This window comes from Budorcas taxicolor, chromosome 13, assembly GCF_023091745.1.
Source record: "Budorcas taxicolor isolate Tak-1 chromosome 13, Takin1.1, whole genome shotgun sequence".
NCBI lineage: Eukaryota > Metazoa > Chordata > Mammalia > Artiodactyla > Bovidae > Budorcas > Budorcas taxicolor.
The window spans coordinates 72,751,001-72,769,637 of record NC_068922.1 but is presented as its reverse complement, the minus strand read 5'-3'; the positions used below and the strand labels follow the sequence as shown (position 1 = coordinate 72,769,637).

Below are 18,637 nucleotides of genomic sequence, written 5' to 3'. Positions count from 1 at the left end.
AGCATCACTATGAACAAAGCTAGTAGAGGTGATGGAATTCCAGTTGAGCTATTTCAAATCCTGAAAGATGATGCTGTGAAAGTGCTGCACTGAATATGCCAGCAAATTTGGAAAACCCAGCAGTGGCCACAGGACTGGAAAAGGTCAGTTTTCATTCCAATCCCAAAGAAAGGCAATGCCAAAGAAAGTTTAAACTACCACACAATTGAACTCATCTCACACGTTAGCAAAGTAATGCTCAAAATTCTCCCAAGCCAGGCTTCAAAGTATGTGAACCATGAACTTCCAGATGTTCAAGCTGGATTTAGAAAAGGCAGAGGAACCCGAGATCAAATTGCCAACATCTGCTGGATCATCGAAAAAGCAAGAGAACTACACCAAAGCCTTTTTCTGTGTGACCCACAAGAAACTGGAAAATTGAAGAGATGGGAATAACAGACCACCTTACCTGCCTCCTGAGAAATCTGTATGTAGGTCAAGAAACAACAGTTAGAACTGGACATGGAACAACAGACTGGTTCCAAATCGGGGAAGAAGTACATCAAGGCTGTATATTGTCACCCTGCTTATTTAACTTATATGCAGAGTACATCATGAGAAATGCTGGGCTGGAGGGAAAAGAAGCTGGAATCAAGACTGCTGGGAGAAATAGCAATAGCCTCAGATATGCAGATGACACCACCCTTATGGCAGAAAGCGAAAAAGAACTAAAGAGCCTCTTGATGAAAGTGAAAGAAGAAAGTGAAAAAGTTGGCTTAAAACTCAGCATTCAAAAAATTAAGATCATGGCATCTGGTCCCATCACTTCGTGGCAAACATGGGGAAACAATGGAAACAGTGAGACTTTATCTGGGCTCCAAAATCACTGCAGATGGTGACTGCAGCCATGAAATTAAAAGACGCTTGCTCCTTGGAAGAAAAGCTATGACCAACCTAGACAGCATATTAAAAAGCAGAGACATTACTCTGCCAACAAAGGTCCGTCTAGTCAAAGCTATAGTTTTCCATATGTATGGATGTGAGAGTTGGACTATAAAGAAAGCTGCACGCCAAAGAATTGATGCTTTTGTTTTGGTGGTGTTGGAGAAGATTCTTGAGAGTCCCTTGAACTGCAAGGAGATCAAACCAGCCAGTAGTCATAAAGGAGATCAGTCCTGAATATTCATTGGAAGGACTGATGCTGAAGTTGAAACTCCAATACTCTGGCCACCTGATGCGAAGAACTGACTCCTTGGAAAAGACCCCAATGCTGGGAAAGATTGAAGGCGGGAGGAGAAGGGGATGACAGAGGATGAGATGGTTGGATGGCATCACCGGTGCAATGGACATGAGTTTGAGCAAGCTCTGGGAGTTGGTGAAGAACAGGGAAGCCTGGCGTGCTGTGGTTCATGGAGTAACAAAGAGTTGGACACGACTGAGCGACTGAACTGACTGAAGGACAGGCTGCTCCTTGTGAAAGCAGGATGAAGTACTAGAGAGCTGAGGCCACCTTGGCCAACAGGAAATCGGAAACTCAAGAGGGGAAGCCAGGGTTGTTGCACTTTTGGCTATTTCTGTAGATTACTCCCAGCCTCTGGCCATGAAAGAACAGAATTCCAGGAAGAAGCACAATTTTCCAGAATTCTGTATAAAGGAGAAGGAAGAACTCCCCCACCCCATTACCCAAGCTTACAGACTCATTTGGAAGCATTAGATGTCAGTTCATTCAGACCTAAACTGCCTAAAGAGTCATTCAGATGGCGGGGGTGGGGTGGGCGGGGGAGAACAAATCCTCCGATGCCAGGAACAGAGGGTTCAGGGCTCTCAAGTGTAGACCCCCTTCATCATAGGACGATTCAGGGATGTTCAGCAGCTGACCAAGGCCACGTGGCAAAGTAAAGCTGGAACTTGGGTCTCCTGGTTTACTATTTCTTTCCCTTGCCTACAGCACATAGCCCTGAATTGCAGGAAACGTTCCTTTTCAGGTGTCTGAAATGAGTCAGAACTTTTCCCTTAAGTAAAACACTCAGTTCTCCTGGTGTTCAGTTACTTGCTCTGTCACTGTCCCCCCAGTGCTGAGTGAAACTCCCAGGGTGCCCCTGTGGTCATTCCCCTGCCCTGCCGAGGCAGCCGTAAAGAGAAGCCAGGCAGAGACCCCCACGTTTTTCACCCAGGGAGGTCCTGCTTTCGCAGCTCGGACCAAACCTGAAGTGCCAAAACCACTTGCTCTCCCTGGAGCCAACATAAAACACAGCAGCTCCAGCAGCTCCAGAAGGTAGACAACCCTTGGCTTTGACTCCTTTCGGAAGCTGAACGAAACAGCTCCTTGATCTAACTGGGAAGGTCTGGGAAATGGGTAACACCCTTCCTGGCCTTTGAGAAATTTCTGGAGATGAGCTTGGCCGTCCCCATGTTAAGACACATGGACAAAGGCAACTGGCCAGGAATGCAATGCACAGTTTAAGCCTTGGAAATTTGGTGGGGCTGTTTGTTTTTTAATTGTTTTTTTGTTTGTTGTTTGTTTTTTAATCTTTGTCCTCTTTGGGACCTAAGAAAACCTGTGACCAGTTCTCCCAGGCAGTTGGGTTCTGAACTCATTACTACAGCCATCCCACTTGTCCCATTTAGACCTTTCCAGCAATGGTGGTCACACCATCATTGTCATGGCACTGTCTAGACAGGACTAGAGGCAGCCGGGGTGTGTATTTTGACACCTCCCACCCAGCCAGGTCCTTAGAGCATCCAAGGTTAGTTTCTATGGTGAAAACAGTTCTTCCTAGAATTGGCACGAATGAGGTAAGTCATTTCCACCAACAACTTCTCCAGACATTTAAAAAAGTGCTAGAGAGAGACAAATAGCTTATGAACAACTGATTGGCCTTTACATCAGAGGACTGTTCTAGTCCTAACCGAGTCATTCAGTTTGCCTGCTGCGCTCTAACAAGTGCACAGAGAGGGTAACACACACAATGCGTAGTACTTATCACTTTTCAACACACAGTTTGCATGGAATGAATGAAAGGAAATAGGTCAAAAGCCATCAGATGAACCACCTAATTTGATGCTTGGGCTAAGGCTAAGTTCTTGACAGGAAGGGTCTAAAGTGCTAAAATGCAGGACATGAGAGATAGAAACTCAGGTGGGTTGGGGTGCAGGTGTCCCAGAATAACTTGCCCTTATTTCCAGAGGCCAAATTTTAAGATGCCAATTAATTTAACCCTTTACCATTGCCAAGTTTAAAATATAAGCCAGAGTCTCAGAGTTGGAAGGAATTCATCCAAGATCATGGGCATCGCATCTGCCTTCACAAAGGCCATCATTTTCAAGTTTAACCCTCCCTGTGAAAGGAAAATGGGTATTGCTGAGTCCACTCATTTCTTTAAAGACAGGGCCAAAACAATGACGCATCCTTCTTGGGAAGGCCCATGCAAACCACAAAAATACAGAATCCAACCACTGGTTTCTAGAGAGTGCTCTTTCTAGGCAGAAAACCAATGTCTAACATTCAATAAATAACCAAATCGCAGAGCCCCGTTAGTAGACAAAAGGGCCCTCATCATCACTTCATTCAGCCTCATTTTACAGATGAGAAGGCTGGAGGCCCACAGAGGCTCGTGTGTCCTGTCCACAGAAACACATCTAAGGCTGGGGCCCAGGTCTCGTAATTCTTAGGCCAGAATTCTTTTAGCTATACAGGACTGACATCCAGGCTTCTTGGTTGAGTAAACTCATGTGCGTCTAGGATCACGTATGATTCTTTTGAGAACCAGGACTAAGGCTTAATGGGTTCGGGAAAACTTTAAAGTTCTATTGCAAGATTCAACCCATGAATCCCAAGGGTACATAAGGTCCCTGGTTCCCGAGTTTGATCAGGAGGTGCTGCTTCTGTCCTCTTGCATGATTCAGTAAAGGTGCTTTCCAGACCCTCAGACTTTCAAGATGAGAGAGGTCTGTAGTCTCTTTGAAGACAATCTCACCATCTTACATGTGGCCCCCTGGCAGGCGTGGTCAAATCGTCTCACAGGAATGCTCTGCCTGGCCAATCGGGGTTTTCTCCTGGAACGTGGGATCAAAGTGACGTTGGTCCTGATGTTTCTTGCTTTGAGCTCTGTAATTACCAGACACGGCTTCCACATTCATGGCTGCACACTGGGATTCCAAATATTTTGGAATTGCTGGGGGACTTTCTCCATGTCTTCCAGAGTCATTCAAGCCACCCAAACCTCACCCTGTGGCTCAGAGCTCTCCAGGCTTTTCCCCCATGCTGCAGTTCCGTTCCAAGGAGCAAGACAATCCCTGGCACCTCGAATCCTCCTTGGGCCTCTCCGAAGAAAGAAGGAAAGGTTGTGAAGATGGTGACATTCGCGGGAGACTGGCTAGTAGCAGGAGTACAGCTGCGATTTCACGGCCCGCATGGAGTCATCACAGGGCGCCTCTGAGCTCAGCCCCTCGGGTGGCAGGGGCTGGCCCAGGATGCTGTCACAGGGAGGGCCCGGCTGGCAGAACTCCCTCACGAAGTCCTCCTCCGAGGCCAGCAGCACCGCATTCCAGGCGGTGATGTCCAGCTCTCCAGCCGTGCCCCCGTATTCCCTGGGGAGGATGTTTCTTGGAAGGTTTGTATGGAGAGAGTTCAGGTCAGACCCGTGAAGGAAAAACTACAGAGAATGAAAGGAAAGCACACAAGTCCTTGGGTTACTCAGCAACCTTTACTGGAAGGTGCTCAAACACACATCTGTTGAATGAATAAAGGAACGGTTGATGGCAACTCCGCTCTTCCAGTGCTGTGAAAAGCTTGAGGATTCTTCATCCTCTTTTCCTCACACCCTGTATCCTGTTAGCTGGTCCTTCAAAATACCTCCAGCATTCTGGTACTTTCCCGCTACCCTAGTGGGACCAGTTCACCATCCCTTCTTACCTGGATTCTCAGAACATCTTCCTCTGTTCTGTGTTTACACCCTTGTCCCACCACAACCTAAGCACTCTTCAACGTAAGTCAGATCAAGTCACTCCTCTAAAACATGCGGACTTCAGTGCACCCATCTGACGCAGACTAAACGCCAGAGTCCACATGATGGCCCACACGGTCTGGCCCGCTACACCTCTGCCTCCCGTTCCTCCCACGCCCCACTGCTGCTCCTCTAGGCCTGCTTCCCCCGCCCCCCGCCCTGCTCAGTGTCCCCCAGATCCCTGTAAGGCTCACTCCCTCATTGCATTCACGTCTTTGCTCAACACCAACTTCCCACTGACACCACCTCTTGACTATCCCATGGAATATTACCACTCCTCTCCTTCCAGAACCTGCTGTCTCCTTTCTCTGCTTTACTTTCTCCATAGCGTTAGCACATTCTCATCCTAGACAGCAGACTAACTCACTGTCTGTCTCTCTAGAATGTAAGCTTCTTGGGGGTGGAGATTTTGGTCTGTTTTGTTCATTGAGACCATACCTGCACAAAGCTGATCAAAAAATATTTTTGAGTGGATGGATTAACATACAATGGACCAATTGAACAGATTATTGGACACCTTTAAGGTCATTTCATAGATGTAAAAGACCTCATCCAAAGACTGCTTTGGTAAAAGCAGGTTCCAAACAGAAGCTCCAGGAAACAACATGGGTTCAAACCCAGGGTGGGAGGCCACACCGAGAGGTCCTCAATCCTAACTGTGCATCAGAATCACCTAAGGAAGTCTTAAAAGCATAGGTTCCTGGGCTCTACCCCTGAACCGATGAGTTGAAATCTTTGGGGAAAGGGCCTGGGAATCTGGATTTCAAGTTCCCTCCCTCACAAATGACATTGTACATTTCCTCTTTGAAAGCGAGAACAAAATTGAAGAGTATGTGAGTGACCATAACCATTTTCCTAGGCCTAAGAAAGGAGAAAAATACCACCCATCACATTTCAGTCATGGTCCTCGGAAAGTTTAAAAGATCACTGGCTCTTCAGGGTCAGAGGAGGACTATCTTTTTTTTTTTTGGCTGCACCTTGAGGTTTGCAGAATCTTAGCTCCCCAACCAGGGATCGAACCCAGGTCCCCTGGAGTGAAAGTTCAGAGTCCTAATTCCTGGACCACCAGAGAAGTCCCCAGACTGTCTTTTTAAAGTGTCACCTATCCTCTCTAACATAAAAATTAAACTGTAAACTCACAGATCTCTTAAACCTTGATTTACCCTACAAACTTCACGCAGTAAGACAACAAGTTTAAGTAAATGGAAAGGCTTAAACAACAATTTAAGCTATAGGGACATTCCTATAGCTTGGATGGTAAAGAATCTGCCTGCAATGCAGGAGACCTGGGTTCGATCCCTGGGTGAGGAAGATCCCCTGGAGAAGGCAATGGCTACCCACTCCAGTATTCTTGCCTGGAGAATCCCATGCACAGAGGAGCCTGGCAGCTCCCACTGTAGGAGCCCCACAGTCCACAGGATCTTAAAAAGTTGGATACGACTGAGCGACAAACACACAAACAACAATTTTAAAGCACAAGGAGCTACAGTCAGAAATTTCCAGGACTCTTTTTAACAGCCTACCCAATGCCCACCCTTTGCCATGTCCTCATACATAAAATATGATGTTGGTTCACAACGCCCAGGCCAGGATATTAAAAAGCCTAAATGATCACTGAGCAGAGATGCTCCTACAAAAACAACCCTGGGTCTGCTCTCTCTACAGTCAAGTATTATTTTCCCATTAATTTCATCTTCCCCTCAGAGAAAAGACTGTTCACTTATTTTATCTGAAACCCTGTACTTTCCAACTTAGTAGTCCCAGGCAAGAATAATAAACTGGGCTTCTCCGGTGGCCTAGTGGTTAAGAATCTGTCTGCTAATGAAGAGGCCATGGGTTCGATTCCTGATCCGGGAAGATCCCACGTGCCATGGAGCAACTAAGTGTGGCCCAGCTATGGAACCAGCACTCTGGAGCCCACGAGCCACAGCTGCTGAGCCCATGTGCGTGGAGCCCGTGCTCTGCAACGAGAGAAGCCACTGCAATGAGAAGACCACGCACAGCAATGAAGATCCAGTGAAACAAAACATAATAAATACGTAAATCTTAAAAAAAAAAAAAAAAAAGCTACGTTTATAGTTGTTGCAATAAATTTAGAGATGTCACAGAAAAAGAAGCATAAAAAAAATTAAAGTATCGTTGACAGGATCATCACTTACTCTGTTTGCTATCTTCTCCTTCAGAAATGGTTTTATGATGGCAAAAATACCTTTAAATATTCGAGGTTCATTCACTACATGGACTGCTTTGATCCGAATGGGGAAACCGTCCTGTCGGGGAAGGGAAGGGAATATTAGAATCCCGATGTTAGAATCTGAAAACTGTCAGTTACCACAGCCTGCCTTCCCCATTTTTAGCCCCAACATCAGTCTGGTCTGATTCTCCCAGTCTCTTCAAAGACAGCCCAAGTCAGGGCTAGACAGGAAGATGGGTCTCAGGCAAAGAGTCTATCTAAGGACCCAGAGCTGGCTTAGGAAAGGGTTAGGCAAGCAGGTGCATAGCTGCCCTTCTTAGGGCAAAAAAGCAGTCTGAGCCTGTGTGGATGGATCTAACAAATATCAGGCCTTCTAGATCAGTGTTGCCCAAAGTGTATTTCTCAGAATGTTACTAGTGTGTGATGCAAAAAGGGTTCTCTGGTAAGCAACTGAGTTTGAGGAATAGTAGACTAAATACAGTCAAACAGGTTTCCTTAACTGCCGACTGGTCAGGCTTTCAGTTTGCAAATGTTTATGTTGAAATTCACAAGAAAGGGGCATACTATGCTGTATTTCCCAAACACACTTAACCCTGGAACATTTTTTGTCCCCCAGACCATCTTACAGGACTAGAAAACCACTGACTGATGCATTATCCTGACATTTGAATCTGCACAATATTTGGCAGAAGCAAAGAAGAGTGGAAGCTAAGGGAAGTCCGAGTATTACCTCCATGCCAGAATTCACATTTCTGATAATGACTGGAAGTGACATTTAAATGTTTAAATAATCAGCCTGGTGTGCAAGACAGGCTCAAACACCATGGAATTTGATGGGGGAGAATCGTGGGATCACTGGTGCCCCACAGCTCACAGGAGACAGTACCCCATCGACTGGGTCTGATGAACACGGGTCCAGGCTGCCAGACTACATCCTGAAGGTTTCCTCTTCTATCAACAAGGAAAGATAACTCTTACCTTGTCTATCTCAGAGGATTCCCTGAAGGACTGAGTGGCTTACCATGACTGTAAGTGTGCTTTGTAGCAACAACGATATATTGGACAGCACAGGGAATTATAGTCATTATTTTGTAATAACTTTTAATGGAGTATAATCTAGAAAAATACTGAATCATTCTGCTGTACACCTTAAACTAACATCATACTGTAAATCAACTATATACTTCAATTAAAAAAATAAGCCCTTGGCATGTGCAAACCATCTCACACACTGCAGACGCATGAGGAACTTTATGGTTGCCAGAGACTTGTTCTGAAATGCACATGAGGTGTGAAAAGCATCTGACCCAAACAGCCCAGCAGGGTTCCCTGTGCCCAGATACTACAGAAAAAAAGGAGAGACTCCATCACCTCAGCAGAAATGTCTCAGTTCCATTTCTCGAGAATTTCTCTGTCTTCGGGGCCAAAAAAACCCCCCAAACAAACAAACAAAAAAAGCATAAAGCATTTCTCTGGTTTTGGGGCTCTTGTTCTAAAGTTGATTTTGCCCAGTAACTACTGAAGACCTTAATGAGAATGAGTGGTGAATGGACTTTAACATTTCTTCCCATAATGCTTTTGTATTGTCCTGACTGTGGGGAGGCGTGGGAGATGGGGTTTGTGTATTAAGTGGAATTGGAGGTAGACAGGGCCCTGGGAAAGACAAACAGCCACAGGACAGGTACATGACAGATAGGAGCCATACCTGAAGGATGCCAATCACCTTTTTGGCTATAAAAGGGCCAAAATGAGATGCCTTTGATAAGCTCACTCCTTTGTAGTCTGCAAGAATTACAATTCCATTCACCTGGGTTTCTTCAGACTGAATGAGTTTCTCTAATGTCAGGTATATGGCTCGGATGTTTTCCGTAATTGGGTAGTTGCTCGGGATCCACCTGTCTAAGTTCGTAAAGATGGACAGTATGTTACAGAAATGAATACACACAAATAATCAGATAGGCCAGGATTTATCTCCTTCCTAAACCATTGCTTAAAAATGGAAAAGAATTCTACTGGCATGACTATTTAGATCTTTAAGTGGGAGCTGATGCTTCTTGACTCCAAACATAGCAGCACATTCTGAAATGGAAAAGCAATTGAGTGTTGAAGATGAAATCGTGAGCTCTGAAGTCAGACGCACCTGGGGGTTTGAATCTTCCTAGCTGTGTGACCTTGGGCAAGTTTTCTCCTCATTCTGGGCCTACGTCTCCTCCTAAGTAGAATGGGATGATAATGCTTGCCTTAATGGACATGCACGCCTTCTGCCATCATAAATGCCCTTATCTTCGTAAGACCACCCTCATCTTCCTTGGGGGGAACTACTTCTTCCCATGCTAGCCATACTGAGTGTGTAAAGTGACTTCACTCCTGGGTCCAGAGGTGGGCTTGGCCAGTGTGGGCACAGTATCCTCCTGGCCACAGCAAGTAATCCAAGTGAGGTCAAGCAGAAGCACAGGGACTCAATTCTTGGCCCCAAAGGACTTGGGCCCTTCAGAAAGAGAAGATCTCTCTTCTCTCTTGTAGTGGTGAGGCTGGGAGCCTGAGACCCAGGGACCCATGAGGCAAGAGCTGGTCCGAGGATGAAGCCCAGACCAAGGACAGCAGAGATGCAGATGGGTTCCCAATGGTGTAGCTTGAACAAACTCCCCTTTCCAGGCTGGTTGCTCCCTTGATGCTCCCCATAAGACTGAGGAGTCCTTCTCTCTTTGGGGAAAAGATGAGAATGACAACTTTTGAGTGTGAACTACTATCCTCAAGAAAATCCCACCAAGATATGTGTGTCTCTTTTATCTTAGAAAGATAAAACTCCACTGGATCGTCCCCAGTGCGATTTGTGACATGTGCAAAATTTCTATAAAAAAAAAACCTTTGTCCAAAAATTGTGCCAGCTTGCTGTTTGTAGTGCTGCCAATTAAACTTGCTTCTACAGACTGGCTGTCATCCTTTTCAATCACGTATGTCTCAAAAGAGCTTACAAAAAGGCCAACCCAACACCTTCCAGCTTTCACATTGAAGTGAAGGGAAAGTTGTTCAGTTGTGTCCGACTCTTTGCAACCCCATGAACTATACAATCCATGGAATTCTCCAGGCCAGAATACCAGAGTGGATAGCGGTTCCCTTCTCCAGGGGATCTTCCCAACCTAGGGATCAAACACAGGTCCCCCACATTGCAGGCAGATTCTTTACCAGCTGAGCCACCAGGGGAGCTAGTTGAGAACAAAAGTCTGTCTGCCTCCTGCTAAAATGATGAGTTGGTGGGGAGGTGTTCAAATCTGCTCCAGACATATGGGGGGGAAAAATCCATCTCAGGAGCTAAGAGTTGAAACCACGCAAGCAAAGAGGCAAAACCAGTGTGGTAACATCTGACTGTTTTGTGATATTCATATGAGTTGAGTACAGAGGAGCAGCAGAAACTCCCGTCGACTGGTTTCTAGGTTTCCTGGTGCCCTGACTGCTTGACCACCTTGTTTATTGTAAAATGCGTGCATGCATGCTCTGTTGCTCAGCCGTGTCCAATTCTTTGCAACCCATGGACAGCAGCTTGCCAGGCTTCTCTGTTCATGGAATTTTCCAGAAGAGACTACTGGATTGGATTGCTGTTTCTTCCTCCAGGGGATCTTCCCAACCCAGGGGTGGAACCCGTGTCTCCTGCATTGGCAGGCAGACTCTTTACCACTGAGTCACCTGGGAAGCCCTGTTTTAATATGAACACCCCCTAATTTTGGAAAACACCTAAAGCAGCAGGTAAAGCAGTTAACACTGTGCCTGGTACATAGAAAAGGCTGGTCTCCCAACAAGCTTTGGTAAATGACTAAAGGAAATGGTAACGTGGGGTCTCAAGGCAGAGGGAGGGTTCCACTCCCCATCAGCTGTCCCTTCAAGAAGTATCTGCACAGGAGCAGAAAGGGTGGCTAGCAGGTTCTCATGTTCCTGGCATGTTTGGGAAGAAGAACACAGCCATCTTACTTTCACATTTGCTGTCAGCTCAGCTCTGATGGAAAATATTGAGGCAGGGGAAGAGCAGAGAACTCTTCTGAGTGTACTATGTATTCAGGGTCAGGGAAGAAGGAGAAGATGACAGAGAATCAGAATGCTCGAGTTCCAGGACCCCTTGGTCTCTCTGTTAACCAAAAAGTCTTCTCTGGTGTTTCTGATACTTTGGTGGGGGAGGAAACAGGGAGAAAACTACCCCCACTGCAAACTACTGCACCAAGGAAATGTCAGGCATTTCAGTTACCATCATGCACTGCTGAGATGGAAAAGTGCATCTGAAGTGAAGCTTTTCACTGACTTCACAAAGCAGAGGGGTTGGGGGAGAAGTCAGAGGAGGCAGGCCGACACTGATACCTGTACCTCACCTGCTCACTAAGGAGTGACAGGGTGGGAGTGGGGGTGTCCTGGCAGCCCTGCTCAGACCTGATGACCAGGGTTGCTTTCTAAGCTCACCAGATGCCCAACCCTAGAAATCTGGAATCTGCACTGAAGGAACTTAGTTGGGTGGCCAGGTAAACCTGGGAGCTGAGGGGTGTACAGAGGGATCAAAAGCCAGTACTTGGACAGAAGTGTGTAGGAGACGTGCAAAGGGCAGCAGAAAACGTGGCCCAGGGGGACACACAGACTGACAGACCGTCAGAAGCAGAGACAGGAGAACGGTGGTCTCGGCTCCTGTTCTCTGAGGAAGGATTCTGGGTCTAGCTCCCGACTGGCGAGCACCGTGCTCCCTCAGCTCTCTGGTGCTGTGCTCCCGGCTGCTTAGACTACATCCTCCCTTTGTCTTAAGCCAGTAGAGCAGGGTTCTGTTCTCCTGTGGTCAAAAGAGCCTTGACTAAGGCCAGGAGGGGACAAAAGGGAATAAGACACACACACACACACACACACACACACACAGAGGAGCCTTGCACACACACACACACACACACACAGAGGAGCCTTGAACACACACACACACACACAGAGGAGCCTTGATTAAGGCCAGGAGGGGACAAAAGGGAATAAGGCAGACATAGACAGACAGACAGACACACACACACACATACAAGAGCCTTGACTAAGGCTAGGAGGGAACCAAAGGGAATAAGACGCACACTCACGCGCACACAGAGCGCCCTGGCAGACACATCCCAAACTGTACCCACGCCCATCCCTCCCCCGCGCCCCCAGCGAGCACCGTACCTGGGCGGAGGCAGAGGACGTGGCAGCCCCTGGGGTCGGTGTGCGGCAGCACGGTGAGGAAGCCGGAGGCCAGGACCTCCTTCAAGGCGGAAGGCCGCAGGTTGTTGAAGACTTCGGGCCAGCTTCTCCGGCAGCTGTGGTAGTTGACGAGCAGCTGGAGGGCCCGGTCATAGTCAAACTTGCGGGCGCGGAGGAAGCGCAGCAGGAAGGCGTCCTCCAGCGAGGTGTTCAGGTTGGGGCACTCCTTGCGCACCATGTCCCGCAGAGCCTGCACGTCGCGGAGCCTCCATTCTGGCTTCTCCTGCAGCTCCTCCCTGGCTTTGGCCACCAGGTCCTCAGTCAGTGAGCACACGTAGCCGGCGGGGGCGGAAGGCGGCGGCAGCTCATTTTCCGAAAGCGAGGCCGCGGAAGGGCTGGTTCTCAGCGAGTCACTTTCTTCTGACATTAGCTCCCAGGATCCCTGCGAATCAGAAGCCCTGCCTGATGCCGAGAAAGCCTGGCACTGGCATCGGTCACTCCAAACCCCTGGGCAGCGTGAGGGAGGGGGGCAGAGATGCTGTCGTCAAGCCGAAGTCCTCAGAACAGTGGTTCTCTCCTGGAGGAGTATCTGAACCACAGTCTGGTCCAGTCCGGCCCAGCCCCGGGGCAGCTCCAGCAGGATACACACATCCCTCGTCACACACACACACACACACACACACACACACACACACACACCCCTTGCTCCAGCACCTCATCACACACACACACACCTTGCTCCAGCACCCCTCATCACACACACACACACCTTGCTCCAGCACCCCTCATCACACACACACACACACCTTGCTCCAGCACCCCTCATCACACACACACACACCTTGCTCCAGCAGGATACACACCCCTTGCTCACAGAGGTATGATCATCACACAGACACAACCCCCCCATGCTCACAGAGGTATGAACAGGTGCTTGACCTTACTGGTAATTAAAGAAATGGAAACTAAAACACCTTTGAATCTCAGATTAGCAAAAATACAAAACAGGGATTCTGATGGGCTTGTTGTTGTTGGGAGAATGAATTGACATAGCCTCTTTAGGGCAGTGTGTCAATAGTTATCAAGATTCCAAACCACATACCCTTACAGATGTCATATGGTATCATTTACATGTGGAATCTAAGAAAAAAAAGGGACACAAATGAACTTATTTACAAAACAGACTCACAGACGTAGAAAACCAACTTATAGTTACCAAAGGGGGAAAGAGAGGAGGGACAAATTAGGAATTTGTGATTAAGAGATACACACTACTATATGTAAGACAGATAATCAATAAGGTCTACAAGGACTATATTCAGTATCCTATAATACCCTGTACTGGAAAAGGATCCGAATACATATGTATAACTGTATCACTCTGCTATATAGCTGAAACATTATAAACTGGCTATACTTCAAATAAAAAAATATGCTTTGGCCCAACCATCTATTTCTATGTATTTATATGTGTTTGTAAAATATGGATGATCATTGCAAGTATTAACTGTAATGGCAAAAGACTGAAAATACTTTACCTCCATCTCCTTGCTGGAGACTAGTTAAATACTATTACCACATGCCCGGACATGTTACGGAAAAAGCAAGCAGGTTGCAGGAAAGTATGAAAAGAAAGACTTGTATTTATATTTTCAAAATGTATACTTGTGAATGCACCTAAAATTTTTGGAAGAAAAGTACAAGAAAACTGTTAACCATGGTTCCCTTTAAGCAACAGAACCAGACACTGAACATTTAAGAGAAAAGGAGACTCTTCACTGTCCTTTAAAATTTTTTTACCATACCCACATGACTTGGCATGGCGGCTGTAAAACTGATCAGATCTCCTGCGGGGGTGGAACCTAACTGATGGGTGTTCCCAGCTCTGTCCCTCTGGATCCACCACCCAGGGGATGGACACTTCCCAGACTGTCTCCAGCCAATGAATTAGTGAAACGTAGGACTCCTCAAACAGGCAACTTTAACCTTGAGGATTCCCTATCAGCCTGGCCGAGTCTTTACTGCAGTCCAAGACTCCTTGCCCAAACCTCCTGCACAGGGACCAGGCTCACATAGCTGTCTGAAGCTCTCCCTGATTTCTCCAGTTTCCCCTCCCTTTTATGTGTTGCCACCATTAAATGTCTTCCATCTGTAATCTCACCCTAGTGTCTGTTTCTTAGAAGAGCTGAACTAACACACTTATTAAATGAAAAGCCAAAACAAAAAAAACCAACATAGCTGCCTTAGATATTCCAGGAATGAGGTCCCAGCAAGGTTGCCCAGTTCTGAAGCCCAAGCTCTTCTGTCCATGGGCTGTCACTCTTCCCCCACTCTGAGCTCAACAAGGCAGGCAGGGGTCATCTCGGGGCCTCTGTGCATAGCCAGTCTTCCCCACAAGCCACAGCAGCCACAGTGACCAGGCCACCTCCTCCAAATCTTAGGTCTGCCCACTCTGTCGCTCGTGTGCTAACCTCCAGCCCTACCCAGCTTCTTTCACTTTCTCCCAAAGGTGGTTTTCTTATCTTTGCACATCCTGTTTTCTCTGACTAGCAGGCTCTTCCTTCAGTGCCTCTAGCCAATACCAATTCACCCCATTAGATGTCACTTCATGCATTCAACAGATACCAAGCACTTAATAGGTACCAGGCCCTTGACCAGGCACTGGGGGATACAGCAGTGAGCAAAGAAAAAATCCTGCCTTCACTGAGCTTACATTTTCATTAGGGAGACAGAATATAAGCAAAATAAATTGTATAGTCTACTAGAAGATGATAAGGGCTATGGAGGGAAATAAAGCAGGCAAGGGGGTTGCAGGTAAGGGGGCTGGATATACCTGGAGATAGGAGGTGCAGTTTTAGGTAGGGTGATCAGGGAAGTCTGCACCCTGATCAAGCGACATGTGTGCAAAGATGAAGGAGATCAGGGAGCAAGCCATGTAGGTCTGTCGGGGGAGGAAAGTGCAAAGCCTGAGGCAGGACCATGCCTGGCTTATCAAGGAATAGGGAGGAGACAAGTATGGCAAGAGCCAAATGCACAAGGCGGAGAGTATTAGCAGATGGATTTAGAGAGGAACTGGGGTCCCAACTGGTACTGGGCTTTGTAGGCCAGTAAGAGCTTAGTTACTCTGACTTTGGAGGGTTTTGAGTAGAGTGACATGATCGGATTTAGATTTTAAAAGGATCACTGGGTTGTCTCGAGAATGTAAGAGGATGGCTGTAAGACGATGAGGACAGCAGCAAAGAGACCATTTAGAGGCCACTGAAAGCCAGGTCAGGGATGACCGGCTTTGAAGCAGGGAAGACGTCTCTCTCTGACTCCGGTCAGTTTAGGAGCAGCCCGCGCCCCCTGCAGGAACTCTATGGCATAGCACTTCTCTCACTGTGGCAATCGTAGGCAATTCGTGTGCAATATCCACAACTGTCTTGTTTATCACCATCAACACAGCACTTAACAGGGTGTCAGACACATAGCCTGCGCTGCATAAATATTTTTTGAGTGAGTTTAACCTGCTTGGCAGAGGTATGCTGGGTGAGGAAGAGATCAACAATCATGGTTCGCAGGCCCCACCCTGGGCTCTGTTTTCTTGGGAGTCGCCAACAGATGCCCGTAATTCCAGTCCATTACTTAGCCAGAAAACTGACTGTAATGTCCATGCACTACAGACCTAGGCTCCAAGTCCCACTCCCACCTTTCCTCCTCTCAAAGCACATTAAATGTCAGTCAAAACAAATGATCAAACTGATGAACACCTCATGCATTTCTGATGCCTGTCTGGGAGTTTCTTCATTTGTTTCCAACCAGGCCTAGCTTCAAAGTCACCTCCTCTATGAAGCCTTCCTTCACTTCTCCAGGGTAACTCCAGTGTCCCACAGCACTCGGTTCCTATTTCTCTTTTAGAAACTGCAGTCCACTGTCGTGTGTTTATCCGAAACTCTTCTGAGTCAGTTTTACCCATCTATTCATTTATCAAATAATTACTGATCACCTGTGGCAGGCACTATGCTTAGAAGTGCTGGGCACACAGCAATGTTCAATATAATTGCTTGCTTTATGAAATTTAACCTAGTATGATGACAAGAGATAACATGCTCATGCATGCTTTACCATGTATGGAGGACTATGATAAGCACTTTACACCCATCTCTCGTTTAATCTTCACAATATTTTGGTGAGAACACTAATACTATTTCACCAAGGGGGAATCTGCACACTAGAATGTGAATTTCATGGGAGCAGACAAATTGCCTCTCACATTCATTGCTCTCCCCAGTGCTTGGACCATGACGGTGCTCTGTAAATAACAGTGGATGAGAGAGGTTAAGGGCCCAAGGGTACCCATCGAGTGAGGCAGAGCAAAGACGTGTCCAGCCCCACACTGGGCTCCACGCTGCACCTAGAGCTTCCAGTTTAATCTCCAGGGCCCTGGCGGTATCGAATACAGCGCACGACTCGGTCAGTCTGGTGAAGGAATCGATGGGTGGGCATATAGATGGGTGCAAACACCATTTGTTAGGGGGAAGCCGAGAACCTTCCTCACTTGGAGCCTAACATTTTTCGAGCATCACCTTCCTCCCCACCCTCCCCCAAGGAGAGGTCAGGAATCCACCGTTCCTGGAGCCCCAAGAGCCCCCATGCCCCGTCGACAACCCTCCGAGGCCCCCCACTTCCGGTTGTCACCCCTTCCCCAGGGGTCCCCGTTTCCTGGGGTCTCTCCCTACGCGGGTACCCCACTTCCGGTCATCCCTCCCTCTCGGGGGTCCCTCTCCCCGGTCCCTCGGGCACACGGGCTCGTGGGCACTCACCGGCCCGGCTACGGGGCGGAGCGCGGGTCAACCGGCGGCGAGAGCCTCGTCCGGCAGCGCGCACAGAACCGACCCGCACTCCCAGCCCAGCCGGCCCGGCCGCTCGCGCCGGAAGTGACGCACACAGAGCGTGGGAAGGCGGGGCCCCGCCCCCGTGAGTGCGCATGTGCGACCTTCCCTTGACAGACAAGCATTGAGTCCCCACCCGGTGGCCGAAACCGCGCCGTGGGTTCCTGAACCTGGGGAGAAGGTGGCTTCGAGGCACAGGTTTCGGTGGCATAGCTGGGGAAGCTGAGGACTCGAGAAGGAAGGAAAGGAGCTGCCGTTTGCCAAGAATATATTAACTGTGTTATCTGGTGTATTACATCCGTCACCTCATTAGATTCTGAAACGGAATCCTGCTATTTTATGAAAGGGAAACGGAGTCAACCAATGAAGTATAGGACTTCAAACCTAGACCTCAGGGTTAGCATTTCAGAATTCCAGAGCTGCCGCCAGGACTGGCTGCTCCAAAGGTTAAAACTACAATACAGGGACCGACATCTGTCTGTCTTTGGCCAAGTGACTTTGAACTTGTCTCCTCAAGTCTTGCTCCTAAGGAGTCTTCCTCCTTAGGCCTCCTTTCCCTAATTTGTAACATGATTCTTGCTCTGGAATCTTGATTCAGTAGTTCTTTGCTTCCTGCTTTGGTGTTCATGAAGTCCGTTTCAGAAAATGGTAACCTCAAAAAGGCTTTACTAGCCTTCTGACCGCAGTCCATTAAAATCCTCAGCGCCCTCCACCTCCCCGCCCATATATTTTGTACAGTTTTTGAGACAATATCCTAGGTCCCTCTTTCAAGCAGAATAATACTGATGTCCTGGTAAAGACAGTGAAACGCTTTGGGGGGAGAAATTGTGTGGTCCAGGAGGACTCAAGAGCCCAAAGCAGTATCCAGGAGATGGCTTTAAACAATCTAGCCCCTTTCTTACCCCTGGAGCAAGAGGAATCCCAGGGAGATGGGAACTGACATAGGTGGCCCAGAAGAACACAGAAGTTTCCGCTAGATGTTAAATGGGCTGGGAGCAGGGCGCAAGGATCTTGGGAGTTCGGCGTTTTCGTTCCTGCTCTGACTACCACTTCTGGGATAAAGTACAGAAGGCTCAATTAAAGTTGAATATCTTCATACAAACAAGAATTTCTTTTTAAGTATGCAATTTTGGGGGTGTACTTATACTAAAAATTGTTGTCTATCAGAAATTCAAATTTCACTGGGCATCCTGCTTTTTTTTTAAATTAAAAAATGATTTTGGGGGCCATGCCACACAGCTTGTGGGTTTTTAGTTCCCTGCGCGTTTATGTTCAGTTGCTTCAGTTGTGTCCATCTCTATGCGACTCTATGGACTTCAGCCCATCACAAACCTCTGTCCATGGGATTCTCCAGGCAAAAATACTAGAGTGGGTTGCCATACACTTCTCCATCCAGA

The 18,637-nt window shown here is 47.6% G+C and overlaps 2 protein-coding genes across 4 annotated transcripts in view; one reads left to right on the top strand and one right to left on the bottom strand.

Moving 5' to 3' along the window:
* SERINC3 (serine incorporator 3) overlaps positions 1-8,324 on the top strand; it is a 31,903-nt gene extending 23,579 nt beyond the window's left edge. The window contains exon 11 of the mRNA XM_052651410.1: positions 7,796-8,324. The gene's annotated coding sequence lies outside the window, so the exon portion shown is untranslated. The remainder of the gene's footprint in view (positions 1-7,795) is intronic.
* On the bottom strand, positions 3,647-17,198 carry TTPAL (alpha tocopherol transfer protein like). Of its 3 annotated transcripts, XM_052651411.1 has the most exons (6): positions 13,908-13,958; positions 13,472-13,509; positions 12,352-12,811; positions 8,885-9,078; positions 7,145-7,255; positions 3,647-4,634 (listed from the first exon to the last, which is right to left on the bottom strand). In XM_052651411.1, exons 2-6 carry the CDS (start codon positions 13,484-13,486, stop codon positions 4,356-4,358), a joined length of 1,059 nt encoding a protein of 352 aa, XP_052507371.1. In that variant the 5' UTR covers positions 13,487-13,509; positions 13,908-13,958; the 3' UTR covers positions 3,647-4,355. The 3 variants fall into 3 exon arrangements, with proteins under 3 accessions (XP_052507371.1, XP_052507373.1, XP_052507372.1); XM_052651413.1 differs by lacking the exons at positions 13,472-13,509; positions 13,908-13,958 and adding an exon at positions 17,172-17,198; XM_052651412.1 differs by lacking the exon at positions 13,472-13,509 and having other exon boundaries at positions 13,908-13,965.
* Positions 17,199-18,637: the final 1,439 nt, after the last annotated feature.